The sequence below is a fragment of the Cherax quadricarinatus genome, chromosome 42, assembly GCF_038502225.1.
Source record: "Cherax quadricarinatus isolate ZL_2023a chromosome 42, ASM3850222v1, whole genome shotgun sequence".
Taxonomy (NCBI): domain Eukaryota; kingdom Metazoa; phylum Arthropoda; class Malacostraca; order Decapoda; family Parastacidae; genus Cherax; species Cherax quadricarinatus.
In genome coordinates, this window is record NC_091333.1 from 9527359 (window position 1) to 9543821 (window position 16463).

General features: G+C 42.7%; 1 protein-coding gene across 2 annotated transcripts in view; it reads right to left on the reverse strand.

The window, feature by feature from the left end:
- Positions 1-2489: 2489 nt before the first annotated feature.
- LOC128695698 (cubilin-like) overlaps positions 2490-16463 on the reverse strand; it is an 88660-nt gene continuing 74686 nt past the window's right edge. For both annotated transcript variants that reach the window (XM_070093266.1, XM_070093267.1), the window contains exons 67-73: positions 14214-14355; positions 13890-14059; positions 13408-13564; positions 6592-6735; positions 4796-4899; positions 4357-4483; positions 2490-3099 (exon numbers count right to left, since the gene is read on the reverse strand). In XM_070093266.1, the coding sequence (XP_069949367.1) occupies positions 4364-4483; positions 4796-4899; positions 6592-6735; positions 13408-13564; positions 13890-14059; positions 14214-14355 (837 nt within the window). In that variant the 3' untranslated portion in view covers positions 2490-3099; positions 4357-4363. The remainder of the gene's footprint in view (positions 3100-4356; positions 4484-4795; positions 4900-6591; positions 6736-13407; positions 13565-13889; positions 14060-14213; positions 14356-16463) is intronic.

Sequence of the window (16463 nt, forward strand, 5' to 3'; positions counted from 1 at the left end):
ATATATATATATATATATATATATATATATATATATATCTATATATATATATATATATATAGGGGGTGTGTGGACCAGGTGTTTACAGTGAAACATATAAGTGAACAGTATTTAGATAAGGCTAAAGAGGCGTATAACAGGGTGGATAGGGGGGCAATGTGGCAGATGTTGCAGGTGTATGGTGTAGGAGGTAGGTTACTGAAAGCAGTGAAGAGTTTTTACGAGGAAAGTGAGGCTCAAGTTAGAGTATGTAGGAAAGAGGGAAATTATTTCCCAGTAAAAGTAGGCCTTAGACAAGGATGTGTGATGTCACCGTGGTTGTTTAATATATTTATAGATGGGGTTGTAAGAGAAGTAAATGCGAGGGTCTTGGCAAGAGGCGTGGAGTTAAAAGATAAAGAATCACACAAAGTGGGAGTTGTCACAGTTGCTCTTTGCTGATGACACTGTGCTCTTGGGAGATTCTGAAGAGAAGTTGCAGAGAGTGGTGGATAAATTTGGTAGGGTGTGCAAAAGAAGAAAATTAAAAGTGAATACAGGAAAGAGTAAGGTTATGAGGATAACAAAAAGATTAGGTGATGAAAGATTGGATATCAGATTGGAGGGAGAGAGTATGGAGGAGGTGAATGTATTCAGATATTTGGGAGTGGACGTGTCAGCGGATGGGTCTATGAAAGATGAGGTGAATCATAGAATTGATGAGGGGAAAAGGGTGAGTGGTGCACTTAGGAGTCTGTGGAGACAAAGAACTTTGTCCTTGGAGGCAAAGAGGGGAATGTATGAGAGTAGAGTTTTACCAACGCTCTTATATGGGTGTGAAGCATGGGTGATGAATGTTGCAGCGAGGAGAAGGCTGGAGGCAGTGGAGATGTCATGTCTGAGGGCAATGTGTGGTGTGAATATAATGCAGAGAATTTGTAGTTTTGTTGCATTTTAAAAACTGTGTGTGTGTGTGTGTGTGTACTCACCCATCTACTTCACCTAATTGTGGTTGCAGGGGCCGAGATTCAGCTCCTGACCCCGCCTCTTAACTGACCGCTACTAGGTCCTCTCTCTCCCTGCTCCATGAGCTTTATCATACCTCGTCTTGAAAATATGTATAGTTCCTGCCTCCACTACATCACTTGCCAGACTGTTCCACTTCCTAACAACTCTGTGGCTTTAGAGATACTTCCTAACATCCCTTTGGCTCATCTGAGTCTTCAACTTCCAATTGTGTCCCCTTGTTTCTGTGTCCCATCTCTTGAACATCTTGTCTCTGTCCATCTTATCTATTCCACGCAGTATTTTGTATGTCGTTATCATGTCACCCCTCCCCCTCCTGTCCTCCAGTGTCGTCAGACCGATTTCCCCTAACCTCTCTTCGTAGGACATTCCCCTTAGCTCTGGAACCAGCTTTGTTGAAAACCTTTGCACTTTCTCTAATTTCTTGACGTGCTTGACCAGGTGTGGGTTCCAAAGTGGTGCTGCATACTCCAGTATGAACATGACGTACACAGTGTATAGAGTCTTGAACGATTCCTTACCGAGGTATCGGAACGCTATTCTCAGGTTTGCCAGGCGCCCATATGCTGCAGCAGTTATCTGGTTAATGTGTGCTTCTGGCGACGTACTCACCCCAAGATCTTTCTCCTTGAGTGTGTGTGTGTGTGTGTGTACTCACCTATTTGTACTCACCTATTTGTGGTTGCAGGGGTCGAGTCCTAGCTCCTGGCCCCGCCTCTTCACCGGTTGCTACTAGACCCTCTCTCTCCCCGCTCCATGAGCTTTATCAAACCTCGTCTTAAAACTGTGTATGGTTCCTGCCTCCACTACGTCATTTTCTAGGCTATTCCACTGCCTTACAACTCTATGACTGAAGAAATACTTCCTACTATCTCTCTGACTCATTTGTGTCTTCAACTTCCAATTGTGGCCTCTTGTTTGTGTGTCCCCTCCCTGGAACATCCTGTCCTTGTCCACCTTGTCTATTCCACGCAGTATTTTATATGTCGTTATCATGTCTCCCCTGACCCTCCTGTTCTCCAGTGTCGTCAGGCCGATTTCCCTTAATCTTTCTTCATAGGACATTCCCCTTAGCTCTGGAACTAACCTTGTTGCAAACCTTTGTACTTTCTCTAGTTTCTTGACGTGCTTTATCAAGTGCGGGTTCCAAACAGGTGCTGCATACTCCAGTATGGGCCTGACATACACGGTGTACAGTGTCTTGAATGATTCCTTACTAAGGTGTCGGAATGCTGTTCTCAGGTTTGCCAGGCGCCCATATGCTGCAGCAGTTGTGTGTGTGTGTGTGTGTGTGTGTGTGTGTGTGTGTGTGTGTGTGTGTGTGTGTGTGTGTGTGTGTTATTCTTTATCTTCCGTTTGGAAATTAGTAGAAAAAAAACAAAGTTGTGATATAGCTCAGGCATTTAGGAAAACACGGAGATTGATAAGAATACAAACACATAAATTTTTTTACAATATCACACAAAGTGTGGGAATGAAACTCATTGTGTTTTTTTTTTCAGTTTATTCGCTGAGTTTATTTTTGTCTTACTGGTTACATATATGAGTCATTACATTCAGTTTTAAATAAAAAATAATTAACATTCACACGTTATATAATAGGTTGTAAATAATCGTGATATAAGTTGAGCATAATTAACAAACCTGTAAGTGTAGCTGGGAATTATTTTTAGAAGACCTGGATACGATCAGCTTATTAGCTTACGCATTAGGTTATGATTCGTCAGCAGGCAAGAAGTGTTTCCAGACGTGGGTCTGGAAAAAGCTGGAGCATTTTGGTTATGTGACTGAACCTTCCACTTGGCTTACCGGTCCACCTCTTGGATCCAGGCGACCTCTTGGATCAATCAGGTGCTGATTTGTGTCAGAGTCAATACCTTTGACCACTCAAAAACGCCATCTTGAATCAGTTAGGCACTAAAGTTACTCAGAGGCACCATCTTGAGGTCTCTCATGCTGTTCTCAGCCAATCAAATGGGGTCTCTATTGTTCATTCAGGTACCAAATTAGGCTCACTCAGACATTTGTCACTCAGGTGCCACCTTGGTGCCTCTCAGAGAGAAGTGCCAGCTTCTGAGCTCAAAGTTTCAAATACTGAAAAAAGAACAGAATTATTTTTAATGCCAAATTACGAAAAAAAAGCTGTAACTGAAAATAAGATAATCTAAAAAAACAGAGAAACAAAATTAAGCAAGAAAAATTAATGCTTTTAATATGAAACAATGAAAAAAAAATTACATTTGTGTGCTTGTGCAAGTGAGTTTGTCCTTATCTGTGTCTGAATGTTGGTCTCCAGCTCATGGATCTCGTCTTCGTCAGTTATCTGGTGTGGCTTGAGCTGTATTGTGTGTGTGTTTCATGCCGACTATAACCTGGTTCACTGTCCTGTGCGCATATGTTGGAGCTAGTCTCATACAATTTGCATCCTGTCCCATATGTAGGAGTGACTCCCATGTAATACAATATATAAAGCAATGCACACCAATACAATACATTCCAATACAATTTATATTTCCTTATGCAGTACAAATTCGTGTATGCAATAATTTCGCAAAAATCATTCTGAACTTAATGAAATTACGCAATACGTTTCGGGCAGTTAATCACGAAGCTTAAATTTTACTTAAATGTTACTTAAGAACTAGAAATAGACAATTAAGTAGGACTTCTTATCTAGTTAACTACAATTGAGTACAATAAGAAAGGCAGCAAATAAACAAGAGGTCAATTATAAAAGAATAACGTATTTCTATATGATTCAATGATCTTCAATTTCGTGGAGAGATTGAACAGAGATGAAGATACAGCAAGTTACTTAGTTACAATAGAAAGACAGTGGGACAGAATGTTACCAATGATATCATGGCCAGGATTTCGGAAGGACTCGCATGGGTTGTGGATGGACTGGAGAATAAGTAAGGAGACAGTGAATATAAAGGGTTGGGGATTCGTTCTGTTGAAGGAGGGAGAAAATCTGGGTCACGAGTCAGGACTGAATTATATCAGTGTCCAAACCAGCGTTGAAACATCCTGATAGGGCTCCCACAGGGGTCAGTCCTAGGACCAGTGCTATTTTTGGTATATGTGAATGACATGACAGAAAGGATAGACTCAGAAGTGTCCCTGTTCGCAGATGATGTAAAGTTAATGAGGAGAATTAGATCGTATTATTGATTTTCATCGAGTTTTAGTTTTTTTTTTTAATATGTAAAATATTGACGATTCGAGACTCTGTTACACCTCGTGCCCTTCTTCCTTTCCTGCCGTTTAACCTCTCAATGTCACCATCACCTCTAGTAGGACCTAGACATCCCTGGCAGTAATGTTGCACACATGCACTCTAGCGCTCACCTATTGATTAAAGAGGAATAGCAGGTTGGAATGAGACTTTCCACCCCTGTCCTGTTATATTACCAGTGCCAGTAACGTAACGGAGGGCCATCTTGTTACTTGGTGATAAGTGTCTTGCAACTTGCTCCTGAGGTAAAGATTGTGGGTTTATAAACACTGGTACATCCATGATATACATGCAAATGCGATGTCGATCATTATTGCAATAAGTATTTGACTATAATTTGGAGACAAACTACACACACACACACACACATATATATATATATATATATATATATATATATATATATATATATATATATATATATATATATATATATATATATATATATATATATATATATATATAAGTACACACGCACGCATACACGCATACGAAATATATTTCTCACTGTCCTTAACACTTTCTCAGTCTCGGTGTGTATCCGTCACTCACTTGGCCACAGAGGGTATTAAGCAAGGAAGCTTCTCCTGCCGCACTGACGTCGTACATCTCCAGGTAGGTGCTGTTACATCCATCAGAGCTCCTGAAGTCTAGAACTAGAAACGTAGCAAGATGACAATGAGCAAATTCCATCAATATTTTTGTTTCAGAGTTCAGCATCTTATTGTTGGTAGAAAATATTGCCCATTTATAATTTATAACCATGATAATGATAACTGGTCTATAGAAAAAAATTCGTTGCCAAAGATATTTGAAAGTATTTAGGGAAATTTGGGGTTACTGAATTCGACAATGGCAGAAGATATTTCAAATTGGGTTTAGTTTGTGAGTTTTAATAAAGATTAATTTTTATTTTTAAATTATTTAATATTTAAGGAAAGGAGTTTTATCAACAACGACCACGTGACAATATTGTGACTTATTTTATTTTTTCCAGATAAACATGAGTTCTTCCTAAACAGCCTGCTTGAACAATCCCAGTGCATTTGGAGACATTTATGGCAAACACTCTTTACGAAAATAAAGAAAAAAAAATCACAGATTTTGCAAAATAAGCTTATCTTCCTTATTTTGGAGTAGCACTTGGAGAACAACACACGTCTTGGGGTCCCCATACGACTTGCAAAACCTGTGCAGAATGTTTATGACAGTGGAAAAATAGGCAGAGGAAAAGTTTAAACTTGGATGTACCTATGGTGTCGAGAGAACCGAGAAACCTCCATGACGACTGTTATTTCTGTATGGTGAATATGAAATGTTTCAATCGATATAGAAGAGTCAAGTGGGAATATCCTGATTTAGAGTCAGCAAGGAGACCTGTGCCACACAGTGATGATGTTACCATACCAGTGTTTACGACACTGCCTGACCTTCCATTGTCAGATGTTGAAGAAACTCAGGGTTTAGGATGTAACACAGGGGATATCAGTGAAAGTGAATATGAAGTAAGTATTTCAGCAACCCAGCAGTTCTCCCTAGAAGAACTCAATGATTTGATTTGACATCAGTCTGTCAAAGCAAGCATCTGAACTTTTAGCATCCAGACTAAAAGAAAAGAACTGTCTACAACAAGAAGTTAAAAATAATAGCGTATCGGACAAAAGAGGTCGAACTCCTTTCTTATTTCAGCCAAGATGAAGAACTTGTACACTGCAATAACATCCCTGGACTTCTTCGAATGAGACTTAAATATCGACCAGGAGATTGGCGTTTGTTTATAGACAACTCCATTAGAAGCTTTAAATGTGTCTTATTGCACAATGGTAACCAATATGCATCTCATCCAGTTGTACACTCAACAAAACTGTGCTGATGACCAACACAGAAGACAGTCGTACAAAGTTTTTATATGCAGTAATTACTGGTAACTGAATTTTCTTATTGTTAACGTTATTACATAGAATGAAGTGCTAGTATGAATTACACGATTTGACTTTTGCATGGCCTAAAAATAATTTCAATGCTATCTGTAAGCTGGCCCCGCCTGATGAATGTATATTTATCGCATCTTATGGTTTTCAGTGGGACACCAAATTTATCAAAAAACCAGAGTCAATCAGGCAAAACCGATGACATAATCGGAATCAGCATCACAAACTTAAGACTAAATTCGGCGTAATATCATTGACCAGAAAACATTATTCACAGTACAGATGACAGACTGAAGAGTTCCTCAGTTTGAGACTGAAATGCATAGTTCTCGCATCACCCTGCGTTTTATTTTGTCTACACATGCGTTTATGTATTGTAATAATCAGTATTGTTGTGAACCATTGACTAATACTCACTTGAGAATCTTAACGAGAGGTGTTGGGATGGTGTCACAGCCAGTGTGTAAATACAGTCTAGGCCGCCAGCTGTGGGACCTGGGTACCCAGGGCTCGTCACCATACCCTGGCGTCGCGTATATATCTTTCCACCACAACCACCTCCTGATAGAAGACAGATGCAGGTACGGCAATATGGTGTCAAGCAGAAACATATACGATGTTACATAAATGTAGAGATACAGATGAGCAATTATAACGATAGGTAGCATTAATAAAGATGGGAAGCAGAGACAAGAAGCAGAAGAGATAACGAATCAGGAATTTAGCAATTCAAAAATCTGAATTACGTACATATTTACAATAATGCAAAACTGTGATTCATTGTAAAGCTGCGGCAGTGAAAAAAAATTCATCAGCAAAATGTAACAATAAAAAAAAATGTTTATGGAGTGATACAAAGATGCAAAAATACAACTATTAAACACAAGGGATGTACACGACGACCTGACTATTAAACACAAGGGATGTACACGACGACCTGACTATTAAACACAAGGGATGTACACGAGGACCTGACTATTAAACACAGGGGATGTACACGAGGACCTGACTATTAAACACAAGGGATGTACACGACGAACTGACTATTAAACACAAGGGATGTACACGAGGACCTGACTATTAAACACAAGGGATATACACGACGACCTGACTATTAAACACAAGGGATGTACACGACGACCTGACTATTAAACACAAAGGATGTACACGACGACCTGACTATTAAACACAAGGGATGTACACGAGGACCTGACTATTAAACACAAGTGATGTACACGAGGACCTGACTATTAAACACAAGTGATGTACACGACGAACTGAATATTAAACACAAGGGATGTACACGAGGACCTGACTATTAAACAAAAGGGATGTACACGACGACCTGACTATTAAACACAAGGGATGTACACGACGACCTGACTATTAAACACAAGGGATGTACACGACGACCTGACTATTAAACACAAGGGATGTACACGACGACCTGACTATTAAACACAAGGGATGTACACGACGACCTGACTATTAAACACAAGGGATGTACACGACGACCTGACTATTAAACACAAGGGATGTACACGACGACCTGACTATTAAACACAAGGGATGTAAACGACGGCGTGACTATTAAACACAAGGGATGTACTCGAGGACTTGTCTATTAAAAACTAGGGATGTACACGACGACCTGACTATTAAACACAAGGGATGTACACGACGACCTGACTATTAAACACAAGGGATGTACACGACGACCTGACTATTAAACACAAGGGATGTACACGACGACCTGACTATTAAACACAAGGGATGTACACGACGACCTGACTATTAAACACAAGGGATGTACACGACGACCTGACTATTAAACACAAGTGATGTACACGTCGACCTGACTATTAAACACAAGGGATGTACACGACGACCTGACTATTAAACACAAGGGATGTACACGAGGACCTGACTATTAAACATAAGGGATGTACACGACGACCTGACTATTAAACACAAGGGATGTACACGACGACCTGAATATTAAACACAAGGGATGTACACGACGACCTGGCTATTAAACACAAGGGATGTACACGACGACCTGACTATTAAACACAAGGGATGTACACGACGACCTGACTATTAAACACAAGGGATGTACACGACGACCTGACTATTAAACACAAGTGATGTACACGACGACCTGACTATTAAACACAAGGGATGTACACGACGACCTGACTATTAAACACAAGGGATGTACACGACGACCTGACTATTAAACACAAGGGATGTACACGACGACCTGACTATTAAACACAAGAGATGTACACGACGACCTGACTATTAAACACAAGGGATGTACACGACGACCTGACTATTAAACACAAGAGATGTACACGACGACCTGACTATTAAACACAAGGGATGTACACGACGACCTGACTATTAAACACAAGAGATGGACACGACGACCTGAGTCTTAAACACGAACCTGACTATTAAACACAAGAGATGTACACGACGACCTGACTATTAAACACAAGAGATGTACACGACGACCTGACTATTAAACACAAGAGATGTACACGAGGACCTGACTATTAAACACAAGGGATGTACACGACGACCTGACTATTAAACACAAGAGATGTACACGACGACCTGACTATTAAACACAAGGGATGTACACGACGACCTGACTATTAAACACAAGGGATGTACACGACGACCTGACTATTAAACACAAGAGATGTACACGACGACCTGACTATTAAACACAAGAGATGTACACGACGACCTGACTATTAAACACAAGGGATGTACACGACGACCTGACTATTAAACACAAGGGATGTACACGACGACCTGACTATTAAACACAAGAGATGTACACGACGACCTGACTATTAAACACAAGGGATGTACACGACGACCTGACTATTAAACACAAGGGATGTACACGACGACCTGACTATTAAACACAAGAGATGTACACGACGAGGACCTGACTATTAAACACAAGGGATGTACACGAGGACCTGACTATTAAACACAAGAGATATACACGACGACCTGACTATTAAACACAAGAGATGTACACGACGACCTGACTATTAAACACAAGGGATGTACACGAGGACCTGACTATTAAACACAAGGGATGTACACGACGACCTGACTATTAAACACAAGAGATGTACACGACGACCTGACTATTAAATACAAGGGATGTACACGAGGATCTGACTATTAAACACAAGAGATGTACACGAGGACCTGACTATTAAATACAAGGGATGTACACGAGGATCTGACTATTAAACACAAGGGATGTACACGACGACCTGACTATTAAACACAAGGGATGTACACGAGGGCCTGACTATTAAACACAAGGGATGTACACGAGGACCTGACTATTAAACACTAGGGATGTACACGAGGGCCTGACTATTAAACACAAGGGATGTACACGAGGACCTGACTATTAAACACAAGGGATGTACACGAGGACCTGACTATTAAACACAAGGGATGTACACGAGGACCTGACTATTAAACACAAGGGATGTACACGACGACCTGACTATTAAACACAAGGGATGTACACGAGGACCTGACTATTAAACACAAGGGATGTACACGAGGACCTGACTATTAAACACAAGGGATGTACACGAGGACCTGACTATTAAACACAAGGGATGTACACGACGACCTGACTATTAAACACAAGGGATGTACACGAGGACCTGACTATTAAACACAAGGGATGTACACGAGGACCTGACTATTAAACACAAGGGATGTACACGAGGACCTGACTATTAAACACAAGGGATGTACACGAGGACCTGACTATTAAACACAAGGGATGTACACGAGGACCTGACTATTAAACACAAGGGATGTACACGAGGACCTGACTATTAAACACAAGGGATGTACACGACGACCTGACTATTAAACACAAGGGATGTACACGAGGACCTGACTATTAAACACAAGGGATGTACACGAGGACCTGACTATTAAACACAAGGGATGTACACGAGGACCTGACTATTAAACACAAGGGATGTACACGAGGACCTGACTATTAAACACAAGGGATGTACACGAGGACCTGACTATTAAACACAAGGGATGTACACGAGGACCTGACTATTAAACACAAGAGATGTACACGACGACCTGACTATTAAACACAAGGGATGTACACGACGACCTGACTATTAAACACAAGGGATGTACACGAGGACCTGACTATTAAACACAAGGGATGTACACGAGGACCTGACTATTAAACACAAGGGATGTACACGACGACCTGACTATTAAACACAAGGGATGTACACGAGGACCTGACTATTAAACACAAGGGATGTACACGACGACCTGACTATTAAACACAAGGGATGTACACGAGGACCTGACTATTAAACACAAGGGATGTACACGAGGACCTGACTATTAAACACAAGGGATGTACACGACGACCTGACTATTAAACACAAGGGATGTACACGACGACCTGACTAGTAAACACAAAGGATGTACACGACGACCTGACTATTAAACACAACGAGGATGTACACGACGACCTGACTATTAAACACAAGGGATGTACACGAGGACCTGACTATTAAACACAAGAGATGTACACGACGACCTGACTATTAAACACAAGGGATGTACACGAGGACCTGACTATTAAACACAAGAGATGTACACGACGACCTGACTATTAAACACAAGGGATGTACACGAGGACCTGACTATTAAACACAAGGGATGTACACGACGACCTGACTATTAAACACAAGGGATGTACACGACGACCTGACTATTAAACACAAGGGATGTACACGACGACCTGACTATTAAACACAAGGGATGTACACGACGACCTGACTATTAAACACAAGGGATGTACACGAGGACCTGACTATTAAACACAAGGGATGTACACGACGACCTGACTATTAAACACAAGGGATGTACACGACGACCTGACTATTAAACACAAGGGATGTACACGAGGACCTGAGTCTTAAACACAAGGGATGTACACGACGACCTGACTATTAAACACAAGGGATGTACACGAGGACCTGACTATTAAACACAAGGGATGTACACGAGGACCTGACTATTAAACACAAGGGATGTACACGAGGACCTGACTATTAAACACAAGGGATGTACACGAGGACCTGACTATTAAACACAAGGGATGTACACGACGACCTGACTATTAAACACAAGGGATGTACACGAGGACCTGACTATTAAACACAAGGGATGTACACGAGGACCTGACTATTAAACACAAGGGATGTACACGAGGACCTGACTATTAAACACAAGGGATGTACACGAGGACCTGACTATTAAACACAAGGGATGTACACGAGGACCTGACTATTAAACACAAGGGATGTACACGAGGACCTGACTATTAAACACAAGGGATGTACACGACGACCTGACTATTAAACACAAGGGATGTACACGAGGACCTGACTATTAAACACAAGGGATGTACACGAGGACCTGACTATTAAACACAAGGGATGTACACGAGGACCTGACTATTAAACACAAGGGATGTACACGAGGACCTGACTATTAAACACAAGGGATGTACACGAGGACCTGACTATTAAACACAAGGGATGTACACGAGGACCTGACTATTAAACACAAGGGATGTACACGAGGACCTGACTATTAAACACAAGGGATGTACACGAGGACCTGACTATTAAACACAAGGGATGTACACGAGGACCTGACTATTAAACACAAGGGATGTACACGACGACCTGACTATTAAACACAAGGGATGTACACGAGGACCTGACTATTAAACACAAGGGATGTACACGAGGACCTGACTATTAAACACAAGGGATGTACACGACGACCTGACTATTAAACACAAGGGATGTACACGACGACCTGACTATTAAACACAAGGGATGTACACGAGGACCTGACTATTAAACACAAGGGATGTACACGACGACCTGACTATTAAACACAAGGGATGTACACGACGACCTGACTATTAAACACAAGAGATGTACACGACGACCTGACTATTAAACACAAGGGAGGACCTGACCTGACTATTAAACACTAGGGATGTACACGAGGGCCTGACTATTAAACACAAGGGATGTACACGAGGACCTGACTATTAAACACAAGGGATGTACACGAGGACCTGACTATTAAACACAAGGGATGTACACGACGACCTGACTATTAAACACAAGGGATGTACACGAGGACCTGACTATTAAACACAAGGGATGTACACGAGGACCTGACTATTAAACACAAGGGATGTACACGAGGACCTGACTATTAAACACAAGGGATGTACACGACGACCTGACTATTAAACACAAGGGATGTACACGAGGACCTGACTATTAAACACAAGGGATGTACACGAGGACCTGACTATTAAACACAAGGGATGTACACGACGACCTGACTAGTAAACACAAGGGATGTACACGACGACCACACACAGGGATGTACACGAGGACCTGACTATTAAACACAAGGGATGTACACGAGGACCTGACTATTAAACACAAGGGATGTACACGACGACCTGAATATTAAACACAAGGGATGTACACGAGGACCTGACTATTAAACACAAGGGATGTACACGAGGACCTGACTATTAAACACAAGGGATGTACACGAGAACCTGACTATTAAACACAAGGGAAGCACACGAGGACCTGACTATTAAACACAAGGGATGGACACGACGACCTGACTATTAAACACAAGGGATGTACACGAGGACCTGACTAGTAAACACAAGGGATGTACACGAGGACCTGACTATTAAACACAGGGGATGTACACGACGACCTGACTATTAAACACAAGGGATGTACACGAGGGCCTGACTATTAAACACAAGGGATGTACACGACGACCTGACTATTAAACACAAGGGATGTACACGAGGACCTGACTATTAAACACAAGGGATGTACACGAGGACCTGACTATTAAACACAAGGGATGTACACGACGACCTGACTATTAAATTGATAATACGGTTCCTTTATTTAACTGTGTTTCTAAAGTGATGCATAGTTTAGTATAGTTATTAGTACTGTTCAATTTTATTACTGGTCTAGGAAATAGATCTCGTGAGTATACACACACACACACACACACACACACACAAAACACCCACATACCCACAAACATCCACACACATGGATCTCTTACGTATTGTCGAAGTTGAGTAGGTAAGGTCGAAGCTGGCCCATCCTTGAGGCGTGTGCTCAAGTCGAAGTGCATTCCCGGTGGAGAAGACAGGGTCGAGGGCTCCGTAACCACAAGCGGTGACCAGAAGCGTGGCCGATGAGTCTATGCCGTCGTATATCTGGAGAAAGACCAAAGGGATATGAAAATTTTGTGTCGGCTCGATCCTCAGACTGATAATCGAGAGAATGGAAAATTCTACCTGGACTAAAAATTTAAACTGTTTTGACACACACACACGCATATATATATACACACACACAGACACACACACACACACACATATATATATATATATATATATATATATATATATATATATATATATATATATATATATATATATATATATATATATATATACGTACACATGTACATGTATATACACAACATGTGTTTGCATATACGAATGTATGTACATAAGATTGTGCTGGGCAGTTCCTCACCTTGAGGGAGTTGTCGCTAGAACAGCTTCTGCTGCGGCTGTTGATGTAGAAGTGATTGAAATACAGATTGACAAAGGATCCCTGGGGAGCTACGAAGGTTGAGTAGCAGCTGGAGTGGCGCCCCCGAGTCCTTACAGACCCTGAGGACCCGTTGTAGGTCCGGTTACAACCTGGGATAGGAGACAAGGGTCTTAATTCTCAATTAACATTCAAATTTGACCCTCCAAAGTGGAGGGAAAAACCTGTGAATCGAAAAGGGATTAACATTATCCGCCATCCTTCTGTACGACTCCCGTGAAAATTATTCTTATGGACGCCAATTACCTCCAATGGAGTAGTGGAGCCTAAAACCAGGAGCCACTGTGTCACCATCGCTGACCAGGGAGAGTCTTACGGCGTTAGTGTTGGAGGTGAGGTGATGGGGGAAGGTGGTGCCACAGTACCCGTGAGCCAGATTCGCCAACATCTGTAGCACAGAAACACAACGTTTTTTATTCTATATGTATGGTAAAAAAAAAGTGAAACTAGACGTGGCTGACACATTAGCCTGGAGTTTGACGACTCACTCACCACAGGCTCAGACCCCACCCGTACCTTGGTTTGTTTGCAATTGTGTTATTTCGATTTCGTGAGCCGTGAAGGTCTATTATTAGGATACAATTAGGTTTGGTGGTCAAGACTCGTTAAGGTTACCTTTCTTCTTTCAACACACCGGCCGTATCCCACCGAGGCGGGGTGGCCCAAAAGGAAAAACGAAAGTTTCTCCTTTTACATTTAGTAATATATACAGGAGAAGGGGTTACTAGCCCCTTGCCCCCGGCATTTTAGTTGCCTCTTATAACACGCATGGCTTACGGAGGAAGAATTCTGTTCCACTTCCCCATGGAAGTGGAACAGAATGTCGCAGGAAGTGCATCGTGTGTATGCAGCAGGTACAGTAGAGTGTATTTGGCAGGTTGGTGTAACATCTCCAAGACAGAGAAGGCAACACAGTGCGTGGAGAGAGAAGGCAACACAGTGCGTGGAGACAGAAGGCAACACAGTGCGTGGAGACAAAAGGCAACACAGTGCGTGGAGAGAGAAGGCAACACAGTGCGTGGAGAGAGAAGGCAACACAGTGCGGGAGAGAGAAGGCAACACAGTGCGTGGAGAGAGAGGGCAACACAGTGCGTGGAGAGAGAAGGCAACACAGTGCGTGGAGAGAGAGGGCAACACAGTGCGTGGAGAGAGAGGGCAACACAGTGCGTGGAGAGAGAAGGCAACACAGTGCGTGGAGAGAGAAGGCAACACAGTGCGTGGAGAGAGAAGGCAACACAGTGCGTGGAGAGAGAAGGCAACACAGTGCGTGGAGAGAGAAGGCAACACAGTGCGGGGAGAGAGAGGGCAACACAGTGCGTGGAGAGAGAAGGCAACACAGCGCGTGGAGAGAGAAGGCAACACAGTGCTTGGAGAGAGAAGGCAACACAGTGCTTGGAGAGAGAAGGCAACACAGTGCGGGGAGAGAGAAGGCAACACAGTGCGTGGAGAGAGAAGGCAACACAGTGCTTGGAGAGAGAAGGCAACACAGTGCTTGGAGAGAGAGGGCAACACAGTGCGGGGAGAGAGAAGGCAACACAGTGCGGGGAGAGACTAGGCAACGCGGGGCGTGGAGAGAGAAGGCAACACAGTGCGTGGAGAGAGAAGGCAACACAGCACGTGGAGAGAGAAGGCAACACAGTGCGTGGAGAGAGAAGGCAACACAGCACGTGGAGAGAGAAAGCAACACAGTGCGTGGAGAGAGAAGGCAACACAGTGCGGGGAGAGAGAAGGCAACACAGTGCGTGGAGAGAGAAGGCAACACAGTGCGTGGAGAGAGAAGGCAACACAGCGCGGGGAGAGAGAATGCAACACAGTGCGTGGAGAGAGAAGGCAACACAGTGCGGGGAGAGAAGGCAACACGCTTGCAACACAGCAGAGAGAGGGCAACACAGCACGTGGAGAGAGAAGGCAACACAGTGCAACACGTGTGAAGAGAGAAGGCAACACAGTGCGTGGCAACACAGAGAGAGGGCAACACAGCACGTGGAGAGAGAAGGCAACACAGTGCGGGAGAGAGAAGGCAACACAGTGCGTGGAGAGAGAAGGCAACACAGTGCGTGGAGAGAGAAGGCAACACTGCGTGGAGAGAGAAGGCAACACAGTGCGTGGAGAGAGAAGGCAACACAGTGCGTGGAGAGAGAAGGCAACACAGCGCGTGGAGAGAGAAGGCAACACAGTGCGTGGAGAGGATAAACATAGTCTCCCACACTGAGAGAAAGATTCTTAGTGTAAATCAAATATTTTGGCAAAAGTTAGGTCTGCAGTGGCAGCCATACGAACTTGTTAATAACACCTTCCATCCTTCGCTATCATAATTGTCGGTAACACCTGCCAGCCAACGCTACCACATTTGTCGGCAATACCTGTGATCCTACACTACCATACTTTTTGTCTTTGATAGTAATAGAGTAATTGAATATGGAATTAAAACCAATAACATTTCTGAACTATTTAAACGCATTCTGAGATTCAGAGAATCTTATAAAATTATCCATT